This window comes from Frieseomelitta varia, unplaced genomic scaffold (genome assembly GCF_011392965.1).
Source record: "Frieseomelitta varia isolate USP_RPSP 00005682 unplaced genomic scaffold, Fvar_1.2 scaffold_259, whole genome shotgun sequence".
NCBI lineage: Eukaryota > Metazoa > Arthropoda > Insecta > Hymenoptera > Apidae > Frieseomelitta > Frieseomelitta varia.
The window spans coordinates 33,945-60,040 of NW_025109989.1; the positions used below are offsets into that span (position 1 = coordinate 33,945).

The 26,096-nt window shown below is 36.1% G+C and overlaps 1 protein-coding gene across 5 annotated transcripts in view; it reads left to right on the forward strand.

The window, feature by feature from the left end:
• LOC122528782 (runt-related transcription factor 1-like) overlaps window positions 1-18,749 on the forward strand; it is a 44,864-nt gene extending 26,115 nt beyond the window's left edge. For 3 of the 5 annotated variants that reach the window (XM_043654274.1, XM_043654273.1, XM_043654272.1), the window contains 3 exons: window positions 2,438-2,632; window positions 14,246-14,539; window positions 17,646-18,749. In XM_043654274.1, coding sequence (XP_043510209.1) covers window positions 2,438-2,632; window positions 14,246-14,539; window positions 17,646-17,989 — 833 coding nt within the window. In that variant the 3' untranslated portion in view covers window positions 17,990-18,749. The remainder of the gene's footprint in view (window positions 1-2,437; window positions 2,633-14,245; window positions 14,540-17,645) is intronic. The other 2 variants (XM_043654276.1, XM_043654275.1) reach the window with 1 other exon arrangement.
• The last annotated feature ends 7,347 nt before the right edge of the window (window positions 18,750-26,096 follow it).

Below are 26,096 nucleotides of genomic sequence, written 5' to 3' on the forward strand. Positions count from 1 at the left end.
GGTGTCCGATGAAATCGATAGTAACGAAGAGAAGAGAAGAGAGTCTGGAGAAGGTCCGAGTCTCCTGCTCGCGGGGACCCCCATGTGGTGGGAAAAAATGGCTGTTCGCGGCCGCCGCTGATCGCTTTGAAGTTCGCCCTCTTTGCGTTCGCTCTCGGCCGTTCTTTGATGAAAATCGGAGACCTCCTCGTAGAGTATCGGTAATTTCAAACGTATCTGTCTATCGTCTCGTTAAAATACACGCGTGTATTAGAGCACGTGTATCTAATACAATATTACTTATTAGGTCTTTCAATGCATCTAATCTTTAGTTTCTGGTGGACGATTTGTGACAGAGACTTGGTTGATTTGGCGAAGCTTGTGGATATCTTGAAATTTCACGTTGAATGTACGCCATTTCTAGTGAATTTATTCTTCTTTAACTCGTTCTGCTTATGCGCCAAAAGTTAAATATTGAATCGAACAAAAGTGAAATGCCACTGTACGAAAATACCTGTATTATTATTGTTCGTTACTAGTGATGAAGCATTTTTGAAATTTATTAATTATTCAACGTTAGATGTTCAACGAATATTGAATTCATTACTTCATCCTACAATATTAAGACGTTTGTACATTATTAATTAATCTAAACAGGTTTTGAAAGCTGGCACACTTTACCATGTCTCGGATGCTTCACATATTCTCTCTATTCCATTACTAGACATTCGACTGTTAGACAAATTCGTATTTTCAATAATTAAAGAAATAGAAAATTGCTTTGCGCGCCAGACATTATGAAAGGCGCTAAAATTCGAACATTTCGTGTATTTTTCCACATTCAATCCGCACTCCACTAATTCAGGCTGACTTTACACCTTCGAATTTCCCACGGAAGCGTAAAAACCCTTGTTGTAAAAACTCTAGAAGGCTTCCGCAAATCTACAAAATGGTCACAACCCAGCAGCGAGACTGTCCAACCTTTGACATAAGGAAGCGGTGGAGCGAAATTTCTTCGTGTTGGCAGTTTCCCTCCTGCGTACGGAGGAGGATGGTCTGTCGTTTAACGATAGATCTCGTTAGCCCCGTCCCCTGTTCCGGCGTCGCGCCCCCATTGTGTCCCCAGGATCGTGCAGTCGTACCCTATTCAGCAAACCGGCGGGAATTTCGGGTTGCCGAGTTAGAATTAGGGCTTCGATTGGATTATCAGGACGACGTGGGGATCTCTCTCTCTCTCTCTCTCTCTCTCTCTCTCTCTCTCTCTCTCTCTGTACTCCCTACTGGCTTTGGTCTCCGGTGCCTTCTCCCAACGGTGTTGGTTCGTAGATTTCGACGGTTCACGTAGGAAAGCCAGGTCCACGTGTGGTGCCAGGCTAGGCTAGCCTAACCTGACCAGGGTAGCGGCAGACTCGTCAGAGATAGGACACGCTCTCGCCTGTTGGGACGTCTTTAATTGGGTTGGCGACACCGTACCCGGGAAATAAAATGAATCGCTGCCTCGACCTGTCTCCTCGGCGTATTCGCCTCTTCTCTCTACGCTATATATATATATATATATTCGTTCGTTCGAAACTGCGAGGTTCGTTATGTAGCTGGCTGATGCAAGACGGGGGCGGTTGAACAGGTTGCCTGGGGAAATAAAAGTCGTTGAACGAGAACGGGGGAGGGACTTTCGAGGGAGAGGTGGTGTGGTGGTTAAGTCGATGAACGATTTTTTTCGGAACGTTTCGAAGAGAAACGCGAAGAAATTTTCGCTCGCAAACTGCTGCCAAAATCGTTTCCTGAAAAGTTAAACTTTGGAACTTTCTTTCGAGTTAAAGGGTGAAATTTCTTGGGATTTTTTTAATGGTTGTAGGAAGTAAAAGCCAACGAATGAGAATGGAGAGAGAGAAAGAAACGTAGTAGTTAGGTTGATGCTAGAATTTTTGAAACGTTTCGAGAAGAGAACTGTGGAGAACTGTCGTTTTATTCGGATTATACAAGAAAAAAAGAAATTTCTTTTGAATTGGAGATTGGAATTTACAAAGTTTTCATCTTTTCTAATAATTTTAATACAGTTCTCTGTCTTTATTTTTTTTTTTCCAAAAGAGTACCACATTTTTAAATCTCCCGAAAAATATTATTTTGTCAACTACATATAAAACACGTAGCACTAAAATTAAGACCAATTTTGATTACTCACAGTATAATGATTGACAAAAAAAAAAAAAGAGTTCAATCCTCTGAGAAGTAACTATGATCCATCATATAAATCACTATGATATGGCAGCTTGTACTAGATGACTTTCACTTTGTATCTTATATTCTCCGCGATAAAAATCAGCCAATTAAAAAAATTCTGAAGCTAAGTAGTTTGATAAATAACAGTCGTTCTGTTTCGTACAAGGATATGTTAAAAGAGATGGAGGATCGATGCGAGTACTAGAGGTCCAGTGGACAGGCGCACGGTTGATCGCAGTGTTGTCTCTTTTAGGGCAGCAGCAGCAGTTCCACGCGTTCGCGTTCGCGTCGCAAAGGGGAGGGCCGTTTTTCGCCTCGCCGCTGGTGGATCCCTTGCAACCCTTGCCGAATCCCCTTCAACCGCTGCCGAATCCACTGCAGCCGCGGGATCCGTTGTCCTCCTTCAGGCACGCGATGCCAGGCAACTGTCAAAGTAAGTATTCCACTCTCTTATCTGCATGATGAATGTTGCCTCTTCCTTCTCTGTCGCGATTCTAACTTTATTCTAATCTTCATTCTTTTTTCTTTTTTTTTTTTTTTTTTTTTGTTTTCCATCTTTTTCCCCTTCCCTCGACTCGGTTAATAACAGCTTGTTAACAGCAATTCCGTCGTATAATTTTATCCGGTGGACGTTTTTTTCTTTCCTTTCTCTCTCTCTCTCTCTCTCTCTCCTTTGTCGATTTATCTATCGCACGCTCGGCTAGCAATTTGTTTTATTCGTTCTTATCGAATTAAAAAGTCCTATCTAGCGAGACCGATCGAACGAGGAATTGTTTGTAGTTGTGAACAATGTTATGACTCGAGTTGTTTCGTTTAAGGAGAAAAAAAAAAAAAAAAAAATGATTAGTGTTTCGTATCGAGTCCTTTTTTTTTTCGCGGACAAAAAAAATATTCGCAAATATTCGAGATCATTAATACTTGCGTCGTGTGTGTGTCGAGTTGCGTGGGACGAAGCTCTCTCTGTTGAGCAAAACTCCGCGCGCATGCACGAATAAAGTTCATTGCTGCGTAAACAATTATTTATTGAACTATTCTGAAAGCTGATAATCGCACGCGCATCGCGAAAACCAGATAACGTGAACTATGCTCCCTAGGCGTTGGAAAAATCGAAGGAAAGAGTAGAAAAAAAAAGAAAAGAAAGACGAACGTAATATCTGAGAGAAATAAAGCGATAATTTTAAAGAACGATCGATGATTTCCCACTGAAGTATAGTTTGCCCGGTTTCTCGAGCAAATTGAAGTGCAACAACAACAGTGTTGTATAATAAATTCTAGGGATCCTTGCAGATTCTTGTAAAAAATTGTAAAAATTCAAACACGTCTGTAGGAACGTTGAAGAAATTTTTTTTTTTTTTTGGCAATTTAATCCACCAGAGTTTTTCGAAAATGAAAATTTTCCCTTAAAACTGTGCGATTTTTTTCTTTTTTCTTTTTCTTATTTGTAACTTTATCATTATCTTTTATTTATATTTTTTTGAATTTTTGGTCCTTTAACTCCAATGTTCAAAATTTAATAAAATAAAAAAAAAATTGTTTATCATTGTTTTAAGGAGAAATTTCGATCTTCGAAACTGTGGTGGATTTAGTCACGAGTAAAATTAAAATTTTCCAGTGTTCTCACATACGTGTGAATTTTACAATTTTTTTTCCTATTTGCTACATGATATTTAAAAAAATCTTGAGAAAAACGAATTCAGAAGTCAAAATAGAAGTTCTGCACTTTAAAAAATGAGACCAAAAATAAACCCTGTGCAATCACGTAATTTCTTCTATGAAGTTTGAAGCAGTTTGAAGTACTGACAATTTTTTGTTATGCATTTAACTATACCGCATAAAGAAATGAGTATCTTGGAATAAAAATTAATCGAAAGAACAAAAAAAGAAAAAAGTAAAGAGTCATTCTTGGCAATAATGTTTAATTACTTCGTTTTTTTCGATGATTTCTTTTGCGAAGTTTGAAACGGTTTGAAGTACCGACAATTTTTCATCGTTATGCCTTCAACTATACCGCATGAAGAGACGGGTATCTTGGAATAAAAATTAATCGAAAAAACAAAAAAAGAAAAAAGTAAAGAGTTACTATGGGCAATAATATCTAATTACTCCATTTTGATTTCAATTTCGATGATTTCTTTTACGAAGTTTGAAGCGGTTTGAAGTACCGACAATTTTTCATCGTTATGCCTTCAACTATACCGCATGAAGAGACGAGTATCTTGGAATAAAAATTAATCGAAAAAACAAAAAAAAAAAGTAAAGAGTTACTATTGGCAATAATATCTAATTACTCCATTTTGATTTCAATTTCGATGGTTTCTTTTGCGAAGTTTGAAGCGGTTTGAAGTACCGACAATTTTTCATCGTTATGCCTTCAACTATGCCGCATAAAGAAACGAATATCTTGGAATAAAAATTAATTGAAAAAACAAAAGAAGAAAAAAGTAAAGAGTTACTATTGGCAATAATATCTAATTACTCCATTTTGATTTCAATTTCGATAATTTCTTTTACGAAGTTTGAAGCGGTTTGAAGTACCGACAATTTTTCATCGTTATGTCTTCAACTATGCCGCATGAAGAGACGAGTATCTTGGAATAAAAATTAATCGAAAAAACAAAAAAAAAAAGTAAAGAGTTACTATTGGCAATAATATCTAATTACTCCATTTTGATTTCAATTTCGATGGTTTCTTTTGCGAAGTTTGAAGCGGTTTGAAGTACCGACAATTTTTCATCGTTATGCCTTCAACTATGCCGCATAAAGAAACGAATATCTTGGAATAAAAATTAATTGAAAAAACAAAAGAAGAAAAAAGTAAAGAGTTACTATTGGCAATAATATCTAATTACTCCATTTTGATTTCAATTTCGATAATTTCTTTTACGAAGTTTGAAGCGGTTTGAAGTACCGACAATTTTTCATCGTTATGTCTTCAACTATGCCGCATAAAAAGACGAATATCTTGGAATAAAAATTAATTGAAAAAACAAAAGAAGAAAAAAGTAAAGAGTTACTATTGGCAATAATATCTAATTACTCCATTTTGATTTCAATTTCGATGATTTCTTTTACGAAGTTTGAAGCGGTTTGAAGTACCGACAATTTTTCATCGTTATGCCTTCAACTATACCGCACAAAGAGACGAGTATCTTGGAATAAAAATTTAATCGAAAGAACAAAGAAAAACAAAACGTAAAGAGTCATTCTTGGCAATAGTGTCTAATTACTTCGTTTCGAGTTCAATTTCTCGTAAAAATCTACACGCGATGCGCTAGAACAGCGCTGGTGAGGAACGCGAAGGAAAAAAAGGGAGAGGGGGAAAGAGAAAAAAAGAAAAAGCGCAAGATCTCATGAGTAATCATTTTCCAACGATCGATGCGCTCAAGCGAAATCCAATTTCGCGGATCGGCTTCCCTCGCGAGGAAACGAGCACGTGGATGCACGCGTGCATGGCAGCACGTTGTTCATAATGCATGCAGACTTCCCTCTCTCTCTCTCTCTCTCTTTCTCTCTTACTCTATCATTTCTATCGTTCGCTCTTTCTCGCTGTCTCGAAACGTCAACTCGAGCAATACATTGCTAATCAAAAGTTCTGTGAAACTGCGGTTTCTGTGAACAGAACCGAGAGAAACGCTCGTCTTCTTCTTCTTGACCTTGAGCCGACTCCTCTCCCAGTTGGAAAGTTTGGAAAAAATTAGTTTGGAAATTAGAGAAATTCGAAAATCCGTGTCTCTTGATAGCAATGGGATTTGGTTCGAATGATTTCGCCGAGAAAAGATCCCTTTTCACTCTCGTGATTCCCGAATTTTTAAATCTCAATGATAGATTTAAATGTTGATTGGCTCGAAGAGTTTCGTAAGTAGAGAAATAAAAATAATAATAATAAAATAATGGCAGAAAGGAAAAAGAGATTTTTCTTGGTCTCTCTTAATCTTTGAACTTTTAAATCTCAATCTCGCGAAAGTGCTTTTCAATTAAAGGTTAGAATAATCTTCGAGAGAATGTAGATAAAAACAACAATGTTCCTCTATCATCTCCTAAAACTGTTTCGATTCTGAAAAAAATCAGAAAACTTGGAATGGGAAAGAGAAAAGAACGAGGTTGAAACACTGACTGAAGCGATTAAATTTCTGAATTTCTAAATTGAAAAAAAAAAAAAGAAGAAGAAGAAGAAATGTTATATTCGAATAATCTTCCTCCGTGTTATTTGTCCCCCATGCAAATAATAAAAATCGCAAATAAATGAAAGAACAATCGACATGTCGTCACGCGATATCGAAACAATAGAATTTTCAAGTCTCTGAATCTTCGAATCGTTCTTTCAAATCAAAAAGGAAACGTTATGTTCCAATAATCTGCCTTCGTGTTGTTGTCTGTCCCTTCTGCGAGTTCTACAGTGAAACAAAAAAAGAAAAACTGGAAAAAAAATCGGTGAGAAAACTGCGAAAAGCGAGATCTCGAACGTCACGTCCGCAACTTTTGAATGACGGTGTACAAACGTTTGCGCGAAACTAGGAATAAACCGCTTTATATGTTTGTCTCCGATGATCCCCCTCCTCTTCCCCGCGCAGTGCATGCAATAATTGTTGGCTTATGTTACACGTGTCCCGACACACTAACACACACGATTGTCACTGGTCCCTTACACTCACGCGCACGCCCGGCTTTAGTCGTTTGTCATGCAGCAAAACTCGATAATCCGGCGTAACGAACGTAAGAGGAAATCGCGAATAAATCGAAATTGCACGAATCGTGAAACGATTCTCCGTTCCAGTTGCTCCGTCGCATCGCGTACAACGTTTTACGAAAAACTAATCGTGTTAAACGGCGGTGTTAATCGCCAGATGGTTTCGCATTTCGACGATTTCGTTCGTTCGCTTTTCAATTCATAGCCGATCCTCTTCAAGGATCCAGAGTAACGTCAAAGTTTCTAGCGTCTCATGGTAAAATACTGACGAGAATTTTGTTTTCATATATATTTTATACAAATTTTTTATATATTTTTAATATTTTATTATTTAATATTTTAATATTATAATATTTTAATATTTTAATATTTAATATTTTAATATTGTATTTTAATATTTAATATTTTAATATTGTATTTTAATATTTAATATTTTAATATTGTATTTTAATATTTAATATTTAATATTTTAATATTTAATATTTTAATATTATAGTATTTTAATATTTAATATTAAATATTTAATATTTTAATATTATAGTATTTTAATATTTAATATTTAATATTTAATATTTTAATATTATAGTATTTTAATATTTAATATTTAATATTTTAATATTTAATATTTAATATTTTAATATTATAGTATTTTAATATTTAATATTTAATATTTTAATATTATAGTATTTTAATATTTAATATTTTAATATTATAGTATTTTAATATTTAATATTTTAATATTTAATATTTTAATATTATAGTATTTTAATATTTAATATTTTAATATTTTCAATATTTTATACAAACTTTTTATATTTTTTTTATATATTTATTTAAACACACAAACAAAAATTTTATGTTTATATGTATTTATTTAAATACAGAAATTTTATTTTTCAAATATATCGCAACGTCGTACTTTCTTCTATAATTCAAACTTTAATGATCAAATGTAACAAGGAGAAACTGTAGAAGCTTTCCTATTATTATTATTCCTTTATTTTTATTATTATTTAGTTTTATTAGAGCACCTTTCGTTTGTTAATATAATAGACATAGACATAGATTTTAATTGAGATGCCATTCTTTGGAACGACTTTCAAATTTTGTTGTCGTATCGATTCTATTTCACGAAATATGATTTGTCAGATATTAAATAAAAATCTGTCAATATTTTTATTTTTCTATTGCAAGCTGAGTGATTAAAATGCCATTCTCTCGGACGATTATTCGAGCCCTATTTCGCTAAATACAAATGAAAAAAACTTTTGTTTATTTATTTACTCTTACAGTTAGAAATTTTATGTCTTTTACATCGAGACAGAGTTCTGCGATGTTCTTCACGCTCGATCGTAACAAATACGACGCGATTTGACTGCTTCGATTTTTATTCGAGAGAGACAGCAGATACGAGAAAATCTCCCGAGAACAATTTTAATGACGATTTTAATCTCTACTTATAAATTTTCCCCGATCGAGCGCTAACGTCATAATCTCGTAGAGTCTTATCACCGTGAGTCGTATACTACTACGCACAAAATTTTAATTCCAAGTCTCTAGCTATCGCGGCTTCCGGTGTGTCATTCCGTACACTTCGAGAAGCACGCCTATCGATCTCAATTAAAATTCACGCATCGTCGCCTTGAGCTCGATAGAGTGGAAATGCGAGCAAAATTGGTTTCATCGGCGTTGAATGCAACATTGAAACGAGACGAGAAACAGTTGAAAACAGCTGATCGATTTGAAAAAAATTTATGGGTTTTATATTATTATATGCAGTGCCTAAACACTGCAATCTTCTTTTTTCTTGGTAACCAGATATTTCGTCTATTTTTATCAGAAAAAGAAAAAGAATATTACAGTAATATTTATCAGCCTATGTAAGAAAATAACTTTCAAATGATCAAGTACCGAAAATTATCGACACGAAATTTGGATCTATCGAATCCAACAGTTGCCAAAATTTTATGGGACNAACTTTATTCTAATCTTCATTCTTTTTTCTTTTTTTTTTTTTTTTGTTTGTTTAATTCGATTCTCTTATTTGGAACGTTTGTCAAAAGCTTAATTGCGTATCAAGTGGAACCGATTGATCGAAAGGAGCATGTGATACGAAATATTTCACGTTTGCGTATGCTTTTTATGTGGATTATTGGATACTGCGGATATTTATGAAACTTTATGTTTTTATGAGCTGAAGCGAAGGAGTGGATAAACAAAGAATAATAAATGAAATGTATGAATAGATAAAGAGTTCCGTGGAGATTTTTATATAGATGGAATAATAAAGAAATATAGAAAAGAAAAATTTGTTTCCTCTTGTTGAATATTGCAATTAATAATTACTCTGGATGTTGTTTATGTTTTTGCATATTACGTGTATTTTGTATCTAGTTTTATTTTCCAAGAATATTAAACATCCACAGTCTAGTCATTTATTCAGGCTTAATGGATTAAATGTATGTAGCATGTTTAGAAAAATCAAGAAATTACAAACATCTTCGCTTGATTACTCAATACAGGGTGTCCTGTAACTAAGGATGATTGAAACGTAAGTCAAGAAGAAAGATCAATATTTTCTCATTTAAAATTACCCAGAAAATCAAATTTATTGTGAAATATTTAAATAATTACGTGTACCAATTCCTAATTGACTATCGTTCATATTTCGAATTACCTAACTAACACACTAATCCTTAACTGAACATGTTCAAAACCTGATTTTTTATCCAACCAGACTTCAAATGGAAAATTTCTTTTATTTTTCACACAGAGTAACTATTCAAGTATGCTCAACAAATTTCCTTTTCTCAGAAAGACGACGTCCATGAATCTTCAAAAATATCATTCTCTCGCTTCCACTTACCTCTCCACGTACAATGAAATCATTCTTTCACCAGTTACATGACACCCTGGAATATTCGATCACGAGAAACGAGATTTCATCGACAAATATCGTAAGAAGCGGCTGTCTGCAAGCTGGGAATATTTCCAAGCAGACGTTGCCTTCCTGCTCTCGAATATATACATGGAGAGAGAAAGATTTAGGCTTGCGAGAACTAGCTTCTCGACTCTAGAGGCGGAAACCACAAGCCTGTTCAAAGCTAGATTAAATATTATATTAAAGGGGTTGCCACGGGAGCGGTGGCTGCCTCGACGTTGGATGGTTCTCGTCGTTTTGCCCTGCTAACCTCCCCCCTCCCCCCTCCGTCGCGTGTTCTCTCTACGTTTGCAGCCGGATTCGCGAATTTCTACGTGAAACATCGCTGCTTACTGTTTCATCCCTTTCTCTCAGAGAAACTCACGTTCATGCTAAATCATAATCCTGCAGGGAATAAAGTAAGATTTCTTTGGAATTCGATCGATTTATCAAAAGATGGCCGGGAAATGAGGCGTTTCTTTTGATCTGTCTTTTATGCTCTTTCGACTTTGTAAATGAATTTGGTACTAAATGACAAGTTATGATCAATAGACACTCACATATACCTCGATGTATGAATTTTGGATGAGCGACCTCATGACGAGCGGAGAGATTATTCCTGCGAGTTTTTCTGACTGTTACGACGAATTTTAGATTAATTGATAATTCTAAATTAATATTTGTAATGTGTCCGCATCACGCGATTCTAAATTAATATTTATATGTCCACATTTTATAATTCTGCACATATTATTTAATTCTACCATATCGTGAATATGATAATTATCGAATTACTGTTTGAATTTTTACGTCTGTATTGAATTCAAATTATTCGTATAATATAATTATACGTAAAATATAAATGTCCTCTAGACAGCGTTTGTATGAGGTTCTTTGACCTCTTGCACCTTGGAAATTAATTATCGACACGACTCGAAAATTTTCTGCGACTGTCGATGTCTCACCGCAAGCCATCGATTGATACCAAATTCAGTTTCATAAATGAAGCGATACCAAGAGTAGGCGATTTTTTTCTTTTACAGCGAATTGATTATTATCTCGCCGCGGAAGAAGAAATCGAAGAATCACGCAGGAAATATTCGAGGAAGGTAGAAAGAGATTGGATTTAATGAGTCGCCTTCGGATCCAAAAGCGATAACGCGGCGAAATTCCTCGATAAAGTATCAAGCACGCCGGGTATTTCCTTTATTAACTTTTTTCCCCACATCGGACATCGATAATTCGCGTCGGCGTTTTCTCGATCCATCGTCGCTCTCGCTCCTCCGACATCTTTGCCGTGAATTTCGTGACACACGCCGGTAACGTTCGATTAACGCTGTTCCATACACCGGACCAGCAGATTTTTTGGCGATTCGTGGCACGTTCTATTCAGATGATTGAAAGTTCCGCAATAAAAATGAATTTTTCGTGCGTGTGCGTGTCTTTCTCCAAAGAGAAGAATAAATACCCCAGTTTTAATTTTTAATTAGACTTACTACATTTATTTGTAGAATTTATAGATTTAAAATTAATTTTTAATTTTTTAAGTGAATCGCGGTAAAGAGCGAAAGTTTAAGATGATTGTCTTTTTGACAGAAGATTTTGTGTACAATTAATAACTTGTTTTATGAACAATCGCACGTACAAGAATATATGCTCGTACAAGAACAGTTCAGAATCAAATCTGAAAATTAATCGTGTTGTGGATAGATTTCATTAGCTCTCTTACGAGCTTATCTAAATCTTATAGTGCTTTACTCACGTGAACATTTACGAGACAGTTGAAAATTATTAAATTCTTCGTATTACCTTTGAAATCGAAAATTCAATCGAAACCTCTGATTATAGCCTCTCATGCATTCCGCAGCGATGTTTCGATACTTGAAAGATTCCAATGTTCTTAAATACTTATTCGAGTACTTGTGTTCGATCCAGAAAAGTAACAACAAAGAATAAATATTCGTCGAATAAACTATTTCTCGCAGCAGTGAACTTGTTTCAAAACTTTCTGTGTTATCGAAGAATTCTGTGATATCGTCGCAAAGAAATGTCAAAAACCAAGAACCAACGTTCGATCGAGACTAGAATCGACCGATTCCACCCGTCTCAATTTAATCTCAATTTGAAGGGAACCGAGGACAATAGACAGAATCGCCGCCAAAATCGAGACTGTGAAATTAGCCTGGCGTTAATCAAAGGTTTCTCCTTACGTCGCGATATCAGCCCTGCCAAGGGGTGAAGCAGCTTCTCCGTCCCTCCCTCCCCTTCGCCGACGTTGGGGAGTGAAAATTGAACGAACGACGTGAAAGCATGCTGGCTCGCGCTATTTAGGGTTAGCCTCTCGTCAACGACGGCCCAGTGGCGCTGGTCCGAGCTCTCGGTTATTTGAGTTGGCCGGTGGTACGCGCGCGGGGGATGACCAACCCTTTGATCTCGAACGCGCGCGCTTCTCCCCCCCTCCCTCCGTTTTCTGTCCGGCTGCTGCTGCTACACACACACACACACACACACACACCCCTCGCTGCTCCCCGCAGCTTTCCGCCTTCGAGCCTCGTAACTCATTGGAAAATCTATCGGGGATGCTGCCTATATGCCGCAAAAATAAATCCAACGCCCTGAGGGGGCGTAAAAGAAGCTTCGCCGATCCCCTTGGTAGGTACATTCCCTGGCAAAGTGATTCGGATCGAGTCGAATAATCTTTCTCTCGTTCCATCAGTGCGATTTCTGTTTCCTTTTTCTTTTGATATTTATCGACCGCCAACCCTTCGTCCACTTATTGACGGCTACGGTATTTGTTACAGTCGTGTCTCGTGTCAGGTACTCGCTGAGGAAAATTGTCGAATCTTTTGCTCTTGAGTGGAGTTTGATTTGATCGTCGTAGCAAATTGGCAGGGAGAAGTTAATTTCGCTTTTCAACGTTTGAAACGAACGAGATGATCATTGAAGGAATATTAAATAAATAAGGAAAAATAGGAAGGACAAGTGTTCAAATAATGGTATCTATATTGGTTTGAAATTAGATAAGCGGAAGGTTTGTAAATTTTATGGCAGTAATGATAAATAAAATATATAAAAATCATTCAGAATTTAATAACTGAAAATACTATTGAATAACGATGAAAATGTATTTTATTTGTTATCACGTTAACATTTCATTTGGTATTCTAATTTAATTAACAGTTAACAGAATGAATTGTTGAACAAATGTTGAAAGTTGTATCGACTATGGAACCACTAAAATGGTCAAGACGATCAATTTGTCTTTTCATTTTGAGAATTAAGCACCGTAAAATCATCCTCGCTACATCGATGCGAGTCTGTGGCTTTCTGTTGCTTAAGTCACTGTCGAATGAGTTTGCTCTGGAAGCTATTTAAGCTTTGCTTCAATCGCCTTTGCGCTTCGCTTTTTCGTCGGCTTTTGCGTTATGTTTGTCGATGAAAACGACACTTTAGACTAATTGGAGAAAGTGTTCGTTCATGGCTTTTTGCTTTTACAGATCTTCGTCTGCTGGTTGCTTTCACTATTTTTTTTTTTTTTCTTGCTGTGCTAAACACCCTTCTCTTTATTCAATTTCTACTTTCTATTGCTAAACTAAGATAATGAACTTTGTCCTTTGCGATCGTGGACCTTAAAATTTTCTGTAATAAGTACTCAACGAAAATTCTTGATTAAATGCAAAGTATACGTAGATACAAAAGTACAAATACTCGCCAGTTTCAAGTATACGTATTATTTTATTCTTCAACTCTTGACTTCTGAAAAGACTTGAAAAGGAAGTTTTGTAAAGTAGATATTTCACAAAATACAATTAATTTGTTTCAAATTTGATTGATATAAACGTAACAATCGTGTCTCGTTGCAATGTTAAAGAAATATCAAAATGTTTCAAACAAACACGATATATATTCATAAAAATTCTTGTAATTATTTATATTTCCTCAAAGATTAATCAATACAATTGTAATAATCAAGTCTTACACCAATTAACGAAACAGTAAATTATTTCATAATTCTAAATTTGTTTCAAGCCTGCACACATACAACGATGATAGTCAATTAAGAAAACGTCCAAATGTTTTGCATAATATATTCTCACAAAAATTCTTGAAACTTCTCAACGTATTTTTCAATTCGTTTCAAGCAAAAATGACCAGGCATTTCACTTCGGTTGTTTCGGCGAAATATGTACCAAAGTGTTTCAAATAACGAAATATTCATGAATAATATTCTTGTAACGTCTCTGTTATATATTCTTATATTCCTCTCAAACTCGACGCTCGAGTCTCGCTCTCTCCAGTGTTCACGAAATACCAAAATATTTCGCAAAACGCGTTTCCGCGAACCTTGAAACGATCAACTAATAGATCGTTTGTTGACAGTCGAGCGGGCTAGATTTAACAAGAAAGTGGCATTTGTGAAACGATCACTGTCTCCTCAGACATGTCCCAGTTCGGTCTGTCTGCAAGCAATTCGTGGGGATACGGAAGCACGGCCGGCTACGCTGGTTATCTTCCTGGCCCTTTGTCGTCGTGCGCCGCACAAGCGTCCTTTCCACCCCCACCGCCGCCACCTCCGCCACCACCTCCGTCGTCCTCGTCGTTGGCATCTTTCGCGGGCGCCGCGTCCATGAACACGCCGGCGGCGCCCGACTCGACGGCGGGATCCACTGTCACTTCCGGCACCGGTGCAGCATCCACCGCGCAGCAGGATGCCTTCTCAGCGGTCTCATCTCGTAAGTCGTTCACACACTTAGTCGTAAACTATGTCTTTCCCTTCTTTCGTCAGATGCCAGTCTCTCGCGCGATCCGTTTATTCCTTCGACGCGTCATTTTGTCGTCGAACTTTTCCTTTACGATCGCTATACTCCACGAAGCTTATAGGAGAGACAGTATATACTGGTTTAAAATTGAATTATTTAATTTTAGAATTAATCTTCAGTTTATTTCAATTTTGTTCGGAACCTTCCGAGAATTTTAGTCAAGTCAATTGGGCAATGTAAAGTACAAAATTTGATCAAACAGTTTGTTCACAATCGTTTAACTTCTAGTCACAGGGGGAAGATTTTAGAATTAAATTCCTTAATTTTTTGAATTTTCAGTTGCATTTTATTATTAATCTTCATCGGGAAGAATGTGGACTCGGATTATCTAAATTTTAATAATCCAACATAAATTTTATAATCGTCTATTATTTGAAGATACTATAATTGGTATTTTTGACACTTAAAATTGCTTTTCTTATTATGATAATTTTGATAATTTCGTGTCAATAATAATTGTCAAATACGTAAGAGTAGACAAACTGAATTACTACGAATCTTTAGTCCTAAAGAAAATATTCTGTTACTTTTTTTTAACAAAATCATGAGAAAGTCTCCTATGAGCAAATAATCAAATAAAATAGTATTGAAAGTTTCATGGCAGTTCATTTGTTCTTTTCATTGAAATTATGATTTTCTAAAGTACTTTTAAAAACAAATTTTACAGTTATTTATAGTATATTCTAGTTATATAGATTTGGTAGATTTAGATATATCATTTACAGAGCCCAAACATACGTAAACCAAATGCACCCGTACTTCCTGTTAAACTATTGTATTAACAGATGATAGTCCAGTGTTTATCACAAGTACTAGTGCATTTGTAATCGATATCGTAGCGTTTCGTAATCAACGATGATCAATGAAATTAGCATCATCATGCAGTCCAATAACTCTAAACAGAACAGACGGAAATTAACGAAATTCGAAAACGCATCTTTGCAGGTCTGAAAGTTGAAAATACTTACGTATTCTTTTTTTCATAATTATTAATAGATGATATGTAATATTTAATAAGCAGATTGCATTTTACAATTTGTTACATTAATTTCTGAAATTTTAAATATCGCAAGGATGCATAAACTCTACTTACTTTGCCCATTTTCCCCACAAAAAGAAGAAAACTATCCCAGAAAAAGTCTTCCCCAGATCTAACTCACTATTAACCCTCAATTTCAACTCGTAATGAAAAATTAATATTTCCTGTTACACCTCAAAACATCGAACCTGAAACCACTCGAAACATAGTGCAAAACACGATCTGTAAAATGCATTTTGTTTCACTGCGATATCTCAAACGGTTGCCGAGATATCAGGGCCCGAAAGCTGCTTGGCTATAACGCGTACGTGGGGGGAGGATGAATGGGCCAGTCACTGCTGTGACCTACATTTTTTCCTGGAAATGCGTACGCGCGATAGTAAATAGTAAAAAAACTGCTGACTCGGCGTCTGCACTGACCAGCGCACATGGCGCGGGCTTGCGATAGGTCAGTGCACGCGGTGCGAGCGAGTGGGCCGAGCGCGCGACAAGGACAGACATAGCGAGATATTAAAAATTATCCTCCGCTTCCGACGACGATATCTCGGCAACCGCAAGTCCGATCGGCGCGAAACGAAAATTGTCTCACAGAGGAAGGTTCCGTCTGTACGACAGTGTCGATTTTGTCGGAGGATTTTCATTAACTTCGTTATTACAATCGGTCAAATTTCGAGGAATTTTAATACGAGCGGAGCGGATTTTGTGGCGTTCTCTTGTGGCAAATATGAAACAGTTTCGAGAAATATTGGGCATGTCTTGTATTTTTTTTAATTACGGGAGAATATTTTCAGTTCGTCGTGTGAGAAGGTTTTTTAAATTTCGTTACAATGATGAATCTAGTTTTGGATAATTTTTATTCGGCTTGAGAGTACTTTTTTTTAAAGTTATTGTGGCAAATATGGGACAGTTTGGAGTAATATTTATTGTATTTTGCATATTATATGTTACAGTTCTAGATATTCGAGTGTGTTGATCTTGTTAAAAAATTTTTGTTCATTTCGTGATTTAATTTCGAATAATTTTAATATGGACTATTGAGATGTTTGAGGGTTAATGGAAATATTTAAAGGAAGATATATTTTTAATTAAGAATAATCATTTGAATAATAGAACTTTACGATTCATACAACAATTATTTTCGTACAAGAACTTACACCAACTTATTTAGTTTTTTATTAATTAACATTGTTTCACTCTGTCTATTTTTAATATCAACCTTAATTTACACCAAGCGCTCTGATTATTTCAAAATTCCTAAAATAACTTGACTCATTAAAATTCCACTTTCACCATATGAAATTACAATTTTCTCTTTCCAAACTAAAATCTCACATTTAGTCTATCCTTTAATCACTGCATGAACGTTCCAGTTATGTCCAAAATTCCAATTCCGTGGTTGTACCAATGAAACTTTGAACTCTGGTATAAAGCACAAGTCCCTCAAACTCCAAATAATATAGTTCTCTCTCAATCGAAAGAATTAAACTATCTGTCCTTTAATCACTGCTAAATCTTCCAATTATTTCTAAAATTCCAGTTCCACAGTCGTACTAGAGAGACTTTAGTAAAGCACAAGTCTCTCAAACTCCAAACAATATAGTTCTCCCTCAATCGAAAGAATTAAACTATCTGTCCTTTAATCACTGCTAAATCTTCCAATTATTTCTAAAATTCCAGTTCCACAGTCGTACTAGAGAGACTTTAGTAAAGCACAGGTCTCTCAAACTCCAAACAATATAGTTCTCCCTCAATCGAAAGAATTAAACTATCTATCCTTTAATCACTGCTGAATCACTTCCAATTATTTCCAAAATTCCAGTTCCGCGGTTGTACCAAAACTTGGAACTCTAGTATAGAGCACACGTTTCTCACACTACAAATAATATAAATATAATTATCCTTCAACCGAAAGAATTGAACACGACAGAAGACGATTTCTCTTTTCCATCGCAAAATAAAAAAAAAAAAAAAACAAAACAGTGGTGCCGGATTCGACGACGCCGGGACAATCGGACCCGCTGGACCCTCTGAGCAGTCTAATGTCGGCGACACCGAGTCAAAGGTACCAGGACTACGTCTCTCCCAGGTCCCTGTCCACCGACTCGAGCACCACGGAGAGCCCAGTGCACGAGGAGCAAGGATTCGGTCAAAATTACGGCAACTACTTCCCAACGCCTGGCGTGCTGCCCAGCATCCTCTATTCCCAGCTGTACGGGAATCAATTTCAGAATTCGGAAAGCCCCGAGCAGAGAGCAGTGGCGGACAGCTGCAGCGTGAGGCAGGAGGAAGTCAGGCCGGACAACAACGTCTGGAGGCCTTACTGAGAGCCGGACGGTGACACGTTCTCGCGATTCTGATGATTTTAGGACATTTCCCTCCGTCCGCGTTACTCCGCGCGCGGGCGTGTAACATTCAGATATGAGCAAACTGTGATCGGTGGATGAGAAGGTGGACGAGGTGTTGGCTCGAACAGGCGAACGAAACTAGCTATTAGTGGGCATTAAAAATGAGAAGAAGAAAAGAAAAAAAAAAAAAGAACAATCCGGTGCGTGTTCGAGATGACAAAAAGAGGGTTCGGGCTTGAATCGGGCGGCTCGTTTTGAGATCACATCGATCACGATTGCGAGATCGATGGTTGTAACTCGTAGGTGGTTGTGAATAAATATTTTATCTGTTTGCCTGTCGTTGAAGTTGAACAATTTGAGTGAATTATTTGGCCATTGATAATTGGCGTGGCACGGTAGTCCAAAACTTCGAGAATGAGAATGAGATTTGTACGATTTTTAAAATTATGAGAATGTATATATTGGCTTTTGGATTTAGTATATTGGGGAAAAATTGAAAATTCGGAAGTTTCTGAAAATACAATATTGACCGGGAATCGATTTGGAAACATTGGAAGGAAAGAAAGAAATTTCGTGAAATTTTGATTTTTAAATTGTCACTTGAAGAATTCACTACTCGACGAGTGTAACTCAAATTTTTTAATGAAAATTCGAAGGAGTATTCACTAGGTTCGTTCTGTAATAATTTTTTTTAGTGTGATCTTTTAACATTACTGTTTCAATTTTTAATTTCAAATGAATTTTAAATCCCCGTAATATTGAAGTTCTTATAACATATAATTTTTATACTGCCTTACCTTTAGTTTCGAATAAATCTTAATCAACAACAAGAAGAATTAACAAGCTTTCGGTAGGTAAATCATTATTATAGAAACGCGTGATAATATTCATACTACTCACTAACTAAATTGGCGTGAACAGATATTACCCACGAAACAATCACATCAATGGTCAAGTATAACATAAGTACGTGATATTTCATCTTAAATTAATTTTAATGTATATTTTTTATCTAAAAAATTTCGATACGAGCTTTAAACAACCACCAAAAAGTAAAATATGTGAATAATTGATTCAATCTACAATCGAGTCACAATTTCATGATCGCCAGGTGATTCCGAAACGATTCGTCTGATTTAGATCTCACCAGTAATTGTCAAGAGAAAATTTTCTTTCTTTTTCGACTCTTCGATTTCGCATTTTTCTTCGTTCTTTTTTTCTCTCTCTTCCTTTAGCTGGTTATCTGTCTTCGACGAAACGGAGAGAAAAAACACGTGCAGAGAAGGGCTGATTTGTAATTTACCGAGTGTGTGGTGAGTGAACGTGCTACTGCTGGCCCCCGGTGATGGTGACGATGATGATGATGTATATAGAAACACTGTACATAGATAGAGCATTGTCGTTTCATCGAGTCATTCATCACTGTCGACGGACTACGCGCGACGTGTGACGACTTGTACCGGGTGTCTCCCGGATGCTTGGTCGAGCTCCGGATTATCCTGCACTCTCTCTGCTTGTCTCGCGAATGAGAAATTGGATGTCTTGTCTGTGATTTTGGAAATATTTTTCGCTTGATAGTGGATACATTTTCTCTTTTCTTTTTTAGAGGGGGGGATTTTATTTCGGAATATTTTTAATTAATAGAATACATGTAAAATCGTATTTATGAATTTAGAGTTGAATAACTCTAACCAAAATTTTAGAACTTCTTGACTTTGACTTTTCGAAGAATTAATAAAATTAGAAATTTCTTTGTGATACTGAACATATCTTTTCCATTCTTTCTGAAGAATGTCAAAACACCGAGTATATGTGCAAATTACTATCTATATAAATTTTCTCTGAGAAACCTCTTTTTCCTGAACAATATTATAGAACACTTTTTAAATAAAATAAAATAGTGAAATCATAAAATTAATTAAAGTAATGTTTAGAAGTTTATCAATAAAAGTTGCGGTCCAATAATCTAGCATTCTGTGCTGTAAAAAAAAAAATAAGTTCTTCAACCTCTTGAACCATTTTCAAAAAATTATAATTTTTAAAAGAGAGAAGAATTCTTTAATCCTCCCTCATTTTTCCGACATTTTAATACAAATTATCGTGGAAGAGAATAAATTTCATAATCGAATGTTAAGACCACGGTCAAATCTCTCAGTGTGTAAAGATTAAAGTGTCTCCTCTCATTCTCAAGACAGGCAGATTCTCCGGAACTCGATCAATTATCAAACGCACCCCATTGTAACTTTTATTCCATTCGATTACGTTTTCATAGTATAACGCGATTTGATCGATTTGACTGCGGGCTCGTGTGCAATATGTCGTCGATTCGCGATTCTCTCGCGGTGACCTCCGTCGCGGAGACATTGAACGAGAATCGAGCATCGATCGAGTCAAGACGATTAGAATAAATCGAATCGTATCTTGTAAGACGAAGGGGAAAGATCCTCTGGCGATTCAACGAAAAGAAAATAAGAAAATGGAAACAAAACGCTCCGTAGCTTTCACATCGAAATTCCCCCACCCATGAAATGAAACGAAACGAAAAAAAAAGAAAGAAAAGGAAAAGGAAAGCGAAAGCTCGCGTTATAATGTTTGAATAACGCGATTAATCGATTGAACGTCGATAACGATTTATTCCTTTTTTTCTGACAAAAAGAAGAGAAAAAACCGACGACGTCTACATTCTGCCCCACTCCCTCTCAGAAGAACGATGATTTCAGATATACATATCTACCAACCTATTGTTATCGTAGTTTTTGACCGAGTCGAAATAAAAGTGTATTTCAAAATACCAGAGAGTGTCATGGCTGTCTCTGCCTGTCCATTTTTATTGGTTTTTTTACTCCAATTTTCTGTTCGATGAAACTTTCTTGAGTGTAGTAATTCTATTTTTTTATTTTATTTCAGATATTTGAAAATTTTTCCTAGTATTCTCTCAGAGGTACATAATTTTTCGATGTGTATTTGAAAATATTTTTTAACGTCTTTCTTTGTTTTTTCTTTTATTAGAATTAATACAATAATTTTTCAAAGTTCTTAAATAATTATTAACTGATATTTCTTATTCCAGAAATTTTTCGTTTCACTTTGGTAATATTTAAATAATATACAATATATATTTCTTTTCAAATTTTCCTCAATATTTGTTTTAGCAGCAATTGCATCGATTTCAGATATCCAAAGTCTTCGAATAAATGATACACGTGCTCTAATGACAGTAAGTATATCAATTTTACTTAGGCTTTTTATTAATATTTTTTATTTAACAAACTTTTCTATTTTATATTTTTCATACATATTTTAGCCAATGATTTTTGATTATATATTACATTGATATATAAATTAAATTAATACGTAAGTATATACTCGTACAACATCATATGTACACTAATTTAAAGAATTGAAATATTGAATCAAAGAAAAATCTAGTATAAGAATTTACCCCCGAGTAAAATGTACAGTAATAATTTTTCAATTGTCGTACAGTGGAACAGGAAGCTGTTAAAAATTGCAAAGACAAAATTCTATTTATTTAAATATTGAGAAAAGTTAAAAAAAAAATAGCAGAATACCAAGAATTATTAAAATTTCCCCTGTCCCAAATTTTCCCTCAAAAAAATCACTCGGTCGAGAGAGATGGTTTATAATCCGCGAACGAGTTAATTACAGGGATCGTTGATGCGAAGCAACCGAACCTCTGAAACACTAAATTCGAAATGCGTATACGTTAGCGGAGAGAAAGAAAGACAGAGAGAGAGAGAGGGAGAGAGAGAGAGAGAGAGAGAGAGAGAGAGAGAGAGAAAGTCGCTCGGAGGCAGAAGGCAAAACCAACGGAGGATCTTCCACCCTGGGACTACGTTTAATTAAATCTTTTGCGAATTTACATACACACGTAACACCGACCTGGCGGTGGATCCTTTCGCAACAGTCGACTTTGGGGAAGCTTTGTAGAGATTCCTATCGTTACACCTGCTCCACCCTTCACCTGACAGAACCGTCATTACGAGCAATACTTACGTATTATATATTTTTTTAATGATATGAAATGGTTGACCCTTGTTTCTCTGACCATCAAGGGCTCCATGGTTAAACCTGTTTCGTAATAATGAACAACGAAGAGAGAGAGAGAGAGTAGGAGGAAAAATAGTCCTTCGAGAGTGGAATTTTTTTAATTAATTCATTTTTCTGTATTATTGTTAGTTTGGCTTGATGGATAAAAAGAAGGAATTAAATAACATATGATAGTGAATAGATTTACACTTGTATGACATACTTGATATTGGACGAAGATTAAATAGTAAGAAGTAACAAAGAAAATTTTTTATATTAAATTTTGATATTAATTTGTAATAAATAATAGACATATAGTATAAATAATAGTTTTATAAAATAACTTATTGCACGCAGTGAATCAAAATGACTTGAACATTAAACAGTAAAGGCTCTAAATTTTATTTTTACTACTTCTCGTTAGTAACAATTATACAATGTATATCATAAATGTTTTAATTATATAAATAATTCTACAAAATAATTTATTGCACTCAGTGGATCAGAAAAGGATCATTTTTCCATGTTAAATAAATCGTACAAAGAACAACTATATAATAAATATTATAAATATTGTTTTAATCATACCAAGATCTATAATGTAATTTCAACAATTAAAAGCGATAATTAAAAATACTCAAAAATTAATATCAATAATAACTTTTATTATATTTCCAAATTATTTGTTACTAGAGACTACATAAAATAAAGTAAAATATTTCCTTAACCATAATAAGGCTAAAATCTATAAATATACAAGTAACAAAAGAAAGAAAAGAAAATCTGGTAACAGAGTGAACAGACAAAGATTAAACAACAAAATCTTGGAAAGTATCGCAGATTAGAAGTAACCGGAGTACTTTTTGCCCCTGTATCAACCCTTTAATTCATTCGTGGCGCGATTTTGCCGCGTGTTGCGCATAAACCAGCCGCAGAAGAGCGGTGTTTATATCAGTGTTTCGCGAAGGTGGCCTCTAGACAGACGGTAGGGTGGCTGGTCGTCGCACAACTCGTCGTTTATACGCGGTGCCGGCATAATGGAGCAGAGTAGAGCGGAATACAGATAATGGAGTATGAAGAATAGCGTGTGGTGAACGTCGACGTATAGTCTACACCCTTCTTCACCCCCTTGCTTTTCCTCCCTCCTCTCTTTCCCTTTTTCTCTCTTGCTGTCCATTCTTCTTTCTGTACTTCGCGCCGTTTCCTTTCCTTTCTCTTGACAGCTCTTCCATTTCTGTAGATATTTCGAAACGTTTAAAGTAGGATAAATGTAAATATTACAAAGTAATATCACATTTTTTATTGTAACGTACGACGTTTTACAAAAATCCATCTCTCTGGAAGGAACATATTCATGTATGTAGAGTTCAAAGATTTTATTTTCTATATATAAACTTATTTGTAATAATTGGACAGCGGATTTTCGTACGATTTCGTGTTTTTATGAACAGAATTAAAGAAATTGAGCCAAAGTAGCAATTTTTTATATCCGCTGAATATTATAATGATTGTGCACTTTGGATACTTAAATAATTCTGTTTATTATATGCACTTTATACATTATTGGATTTTTTAAATTTACGTAAAGTTGGTAAGATTTTAAGTTGAAGCAAATAGCTAATGAAGTGAATCAATTATGAATCTCTTTCTTCTGTGAATAAACGAAACTCTGATTACAGAGAATCAATAAATAATATTTGTCTCTCTTGTTGTCTAGTCTTCTTCCCATTCTTTGCATTCCAGTTTCTTTCTTCATCTATCTATCTGTTACATTTCATCAACACGCTATTTGTTTGTAAAGATTATTAGCTGTTAAATTTTAAATTACAGTAAACTGAAATTAATAACATACAATTAATTAATAATCTCATTTTCTTACGAATAAACGAAATTCTGGCTACGGAGGGTTAAGAAACACTGTTCGACTCTCTATTATTCCGTCTATTTGTTTCTTTCTCTGTTTCTCTCCTATTACCCATTCTTCTCCCTTCCCTCTCTCTCTCTTTTCTCTTTCTCTTTCACTGACAATGGGAGAAAGAGAGAAAACTGGTAGCGCGAGAGATACGGCTCGTTGACTCGACCAGTTGACCATACCGATTTATCGCGCTACAGTCGAGTCGCATTACCAATTCCCGGTAAATTCACTGCGTGTCATCGCACCGCGGTCCGCGATTTTTCTTGGAGCTACTCTGTCTTCTTGGAGAACGCGCGCGGCGTCGTAAATCGATGCAACGAACAAAGGGCTCCGCTCGATCCGGAGCCAACGTGCCTCACCGGACAGGGGGTTATTGTTTCGAGAGCCAGTGGAGAGGGCTGCATCCTGTTCTCCGATATTGGCATGTGAGATTTTGTTCTCTTGTCGAAGAGGAAGGAGACTGTAAATTCACGCCAGAGAGAGGACGGCCTTTGTGGTGCTGTCCGTCGTTTATTTATTTCTTGTATAGATCGCGTGCGGTAATGCGAGGCCACCGGTCTGATTCATTTTTTTGAATTTCTGGTAGCATATTTGACGAAACGATGTAAAATTCCGCTATTATTTGTAAGTGTTTACTTACTTTACCGCATATGCTGCATTAACAGTCTGATATAAATGTAAAAGGTCGTTCCATATTTATAATATTATTTTATTGAATTAGAGTTTCCTTAATTTTTATGCACCAGGTGTGCACGAAATGTTGCAAGTATTTTGAATTTCTATCCTGCCTTTCCTATGACAGCACTAGTCAAAAGTATCGATCGAAATTTCTCTATGAACAATTTAACTGTCTGATTAAAATATCGTATTATACGAATTCGTAAGCACGAGAAGGAAACGACACCCTTCCATAAAATTTCATTAGATAATCGCAAACGTCAAAATCATCTCCGACGGAAATTCCTTCGAAAAATTTCGTTGTCACATCACCGGAGACAATTGTCTACAATCTCCGCTCGACGCGAGTACTTACCGGGGAGGGAAGAAAAAACGCGAACGAAAAATGCCCCAGAGCCCCACATACAGTGTGGATCGAACACAGCCACATACCCGTGTACAAACGTAGAGGAAGCAACACTCACCGTCTTGCTCTCTCCTCTGTTCTTCTCTGTTCTCCTCTGTTCTCCTCTTTATCTCACCTTTTTGTACGCATAGAGCGCACGTGGCGTTCACCGTAAACGTTCGTTCGGCTTGGCAAGCGGGAAACGAAGCTGGTTCGAGGGGGTTGCAGAGGAACGAGGGGGTGGTCGTTACACGCACCGGTCACTGCCACCCCCGTGGCTATCGCCGGTCGAAATCCTCTCCCTCCCCCCGCCTCCTCCTCCCGGCCCCATGCAAAATCACCCTTTGTCCCGGTCTCGATGGGAAATTACTTTTTGTCCGTCGATTACGGGGTGAATTTTCGGACAACGAGACCCGATCATTTCGAACGAGATACGGCTTTGGTCCGAGATATTCGCGAGAAAGGGGTGTCCCCCGGCTTCGTTATCGCCGCAGCTTTCTCTCTCTCTCTCTCTCTCTCTCTCTTTTTGTCTCTCCTCTCTTTCGCGCTTCTCTTCTCTGTCGTTTTGGATAAATCGCGAGGTCAAGTAACGGGTAACTCGATAATGGACCGCTTCGAATTTCCTGTCTACTTGTTCTTTTTTTCTTTTTTGTTTTTTTTCTGTTTGGCTTGGAGGGTCTTTTCCAAATAGATACCTTTTTTTTTTTTTTTCATCAGTTAAAAATTTCGATTTCGTTGCGGAGGAATAGGTGCTGTAAATCGAGAAACAGAGAATGACAGAGGAATGATACTAGAACTTTCGGATTTTTCAGTTTAATTATTTCGATTATTTTTCTAGTGTTTCAGCAATGTGAAATAATGTATTTATTTGCGTACTAATACTGCTATTACATGGCTCCCTCTGTATTAAATAAAATTTTTTCACGTCTTCGAAAAGAACAGTGGTCCTGTACATCTTATTTCCCGAAACGCGAATCGTCAAGAAGCGAATCTCACGCACACGTGCCCTCAAACCATCAGCAGAGAGTGGGAGGGAAGGGGTGAAATGAGCTGACGGA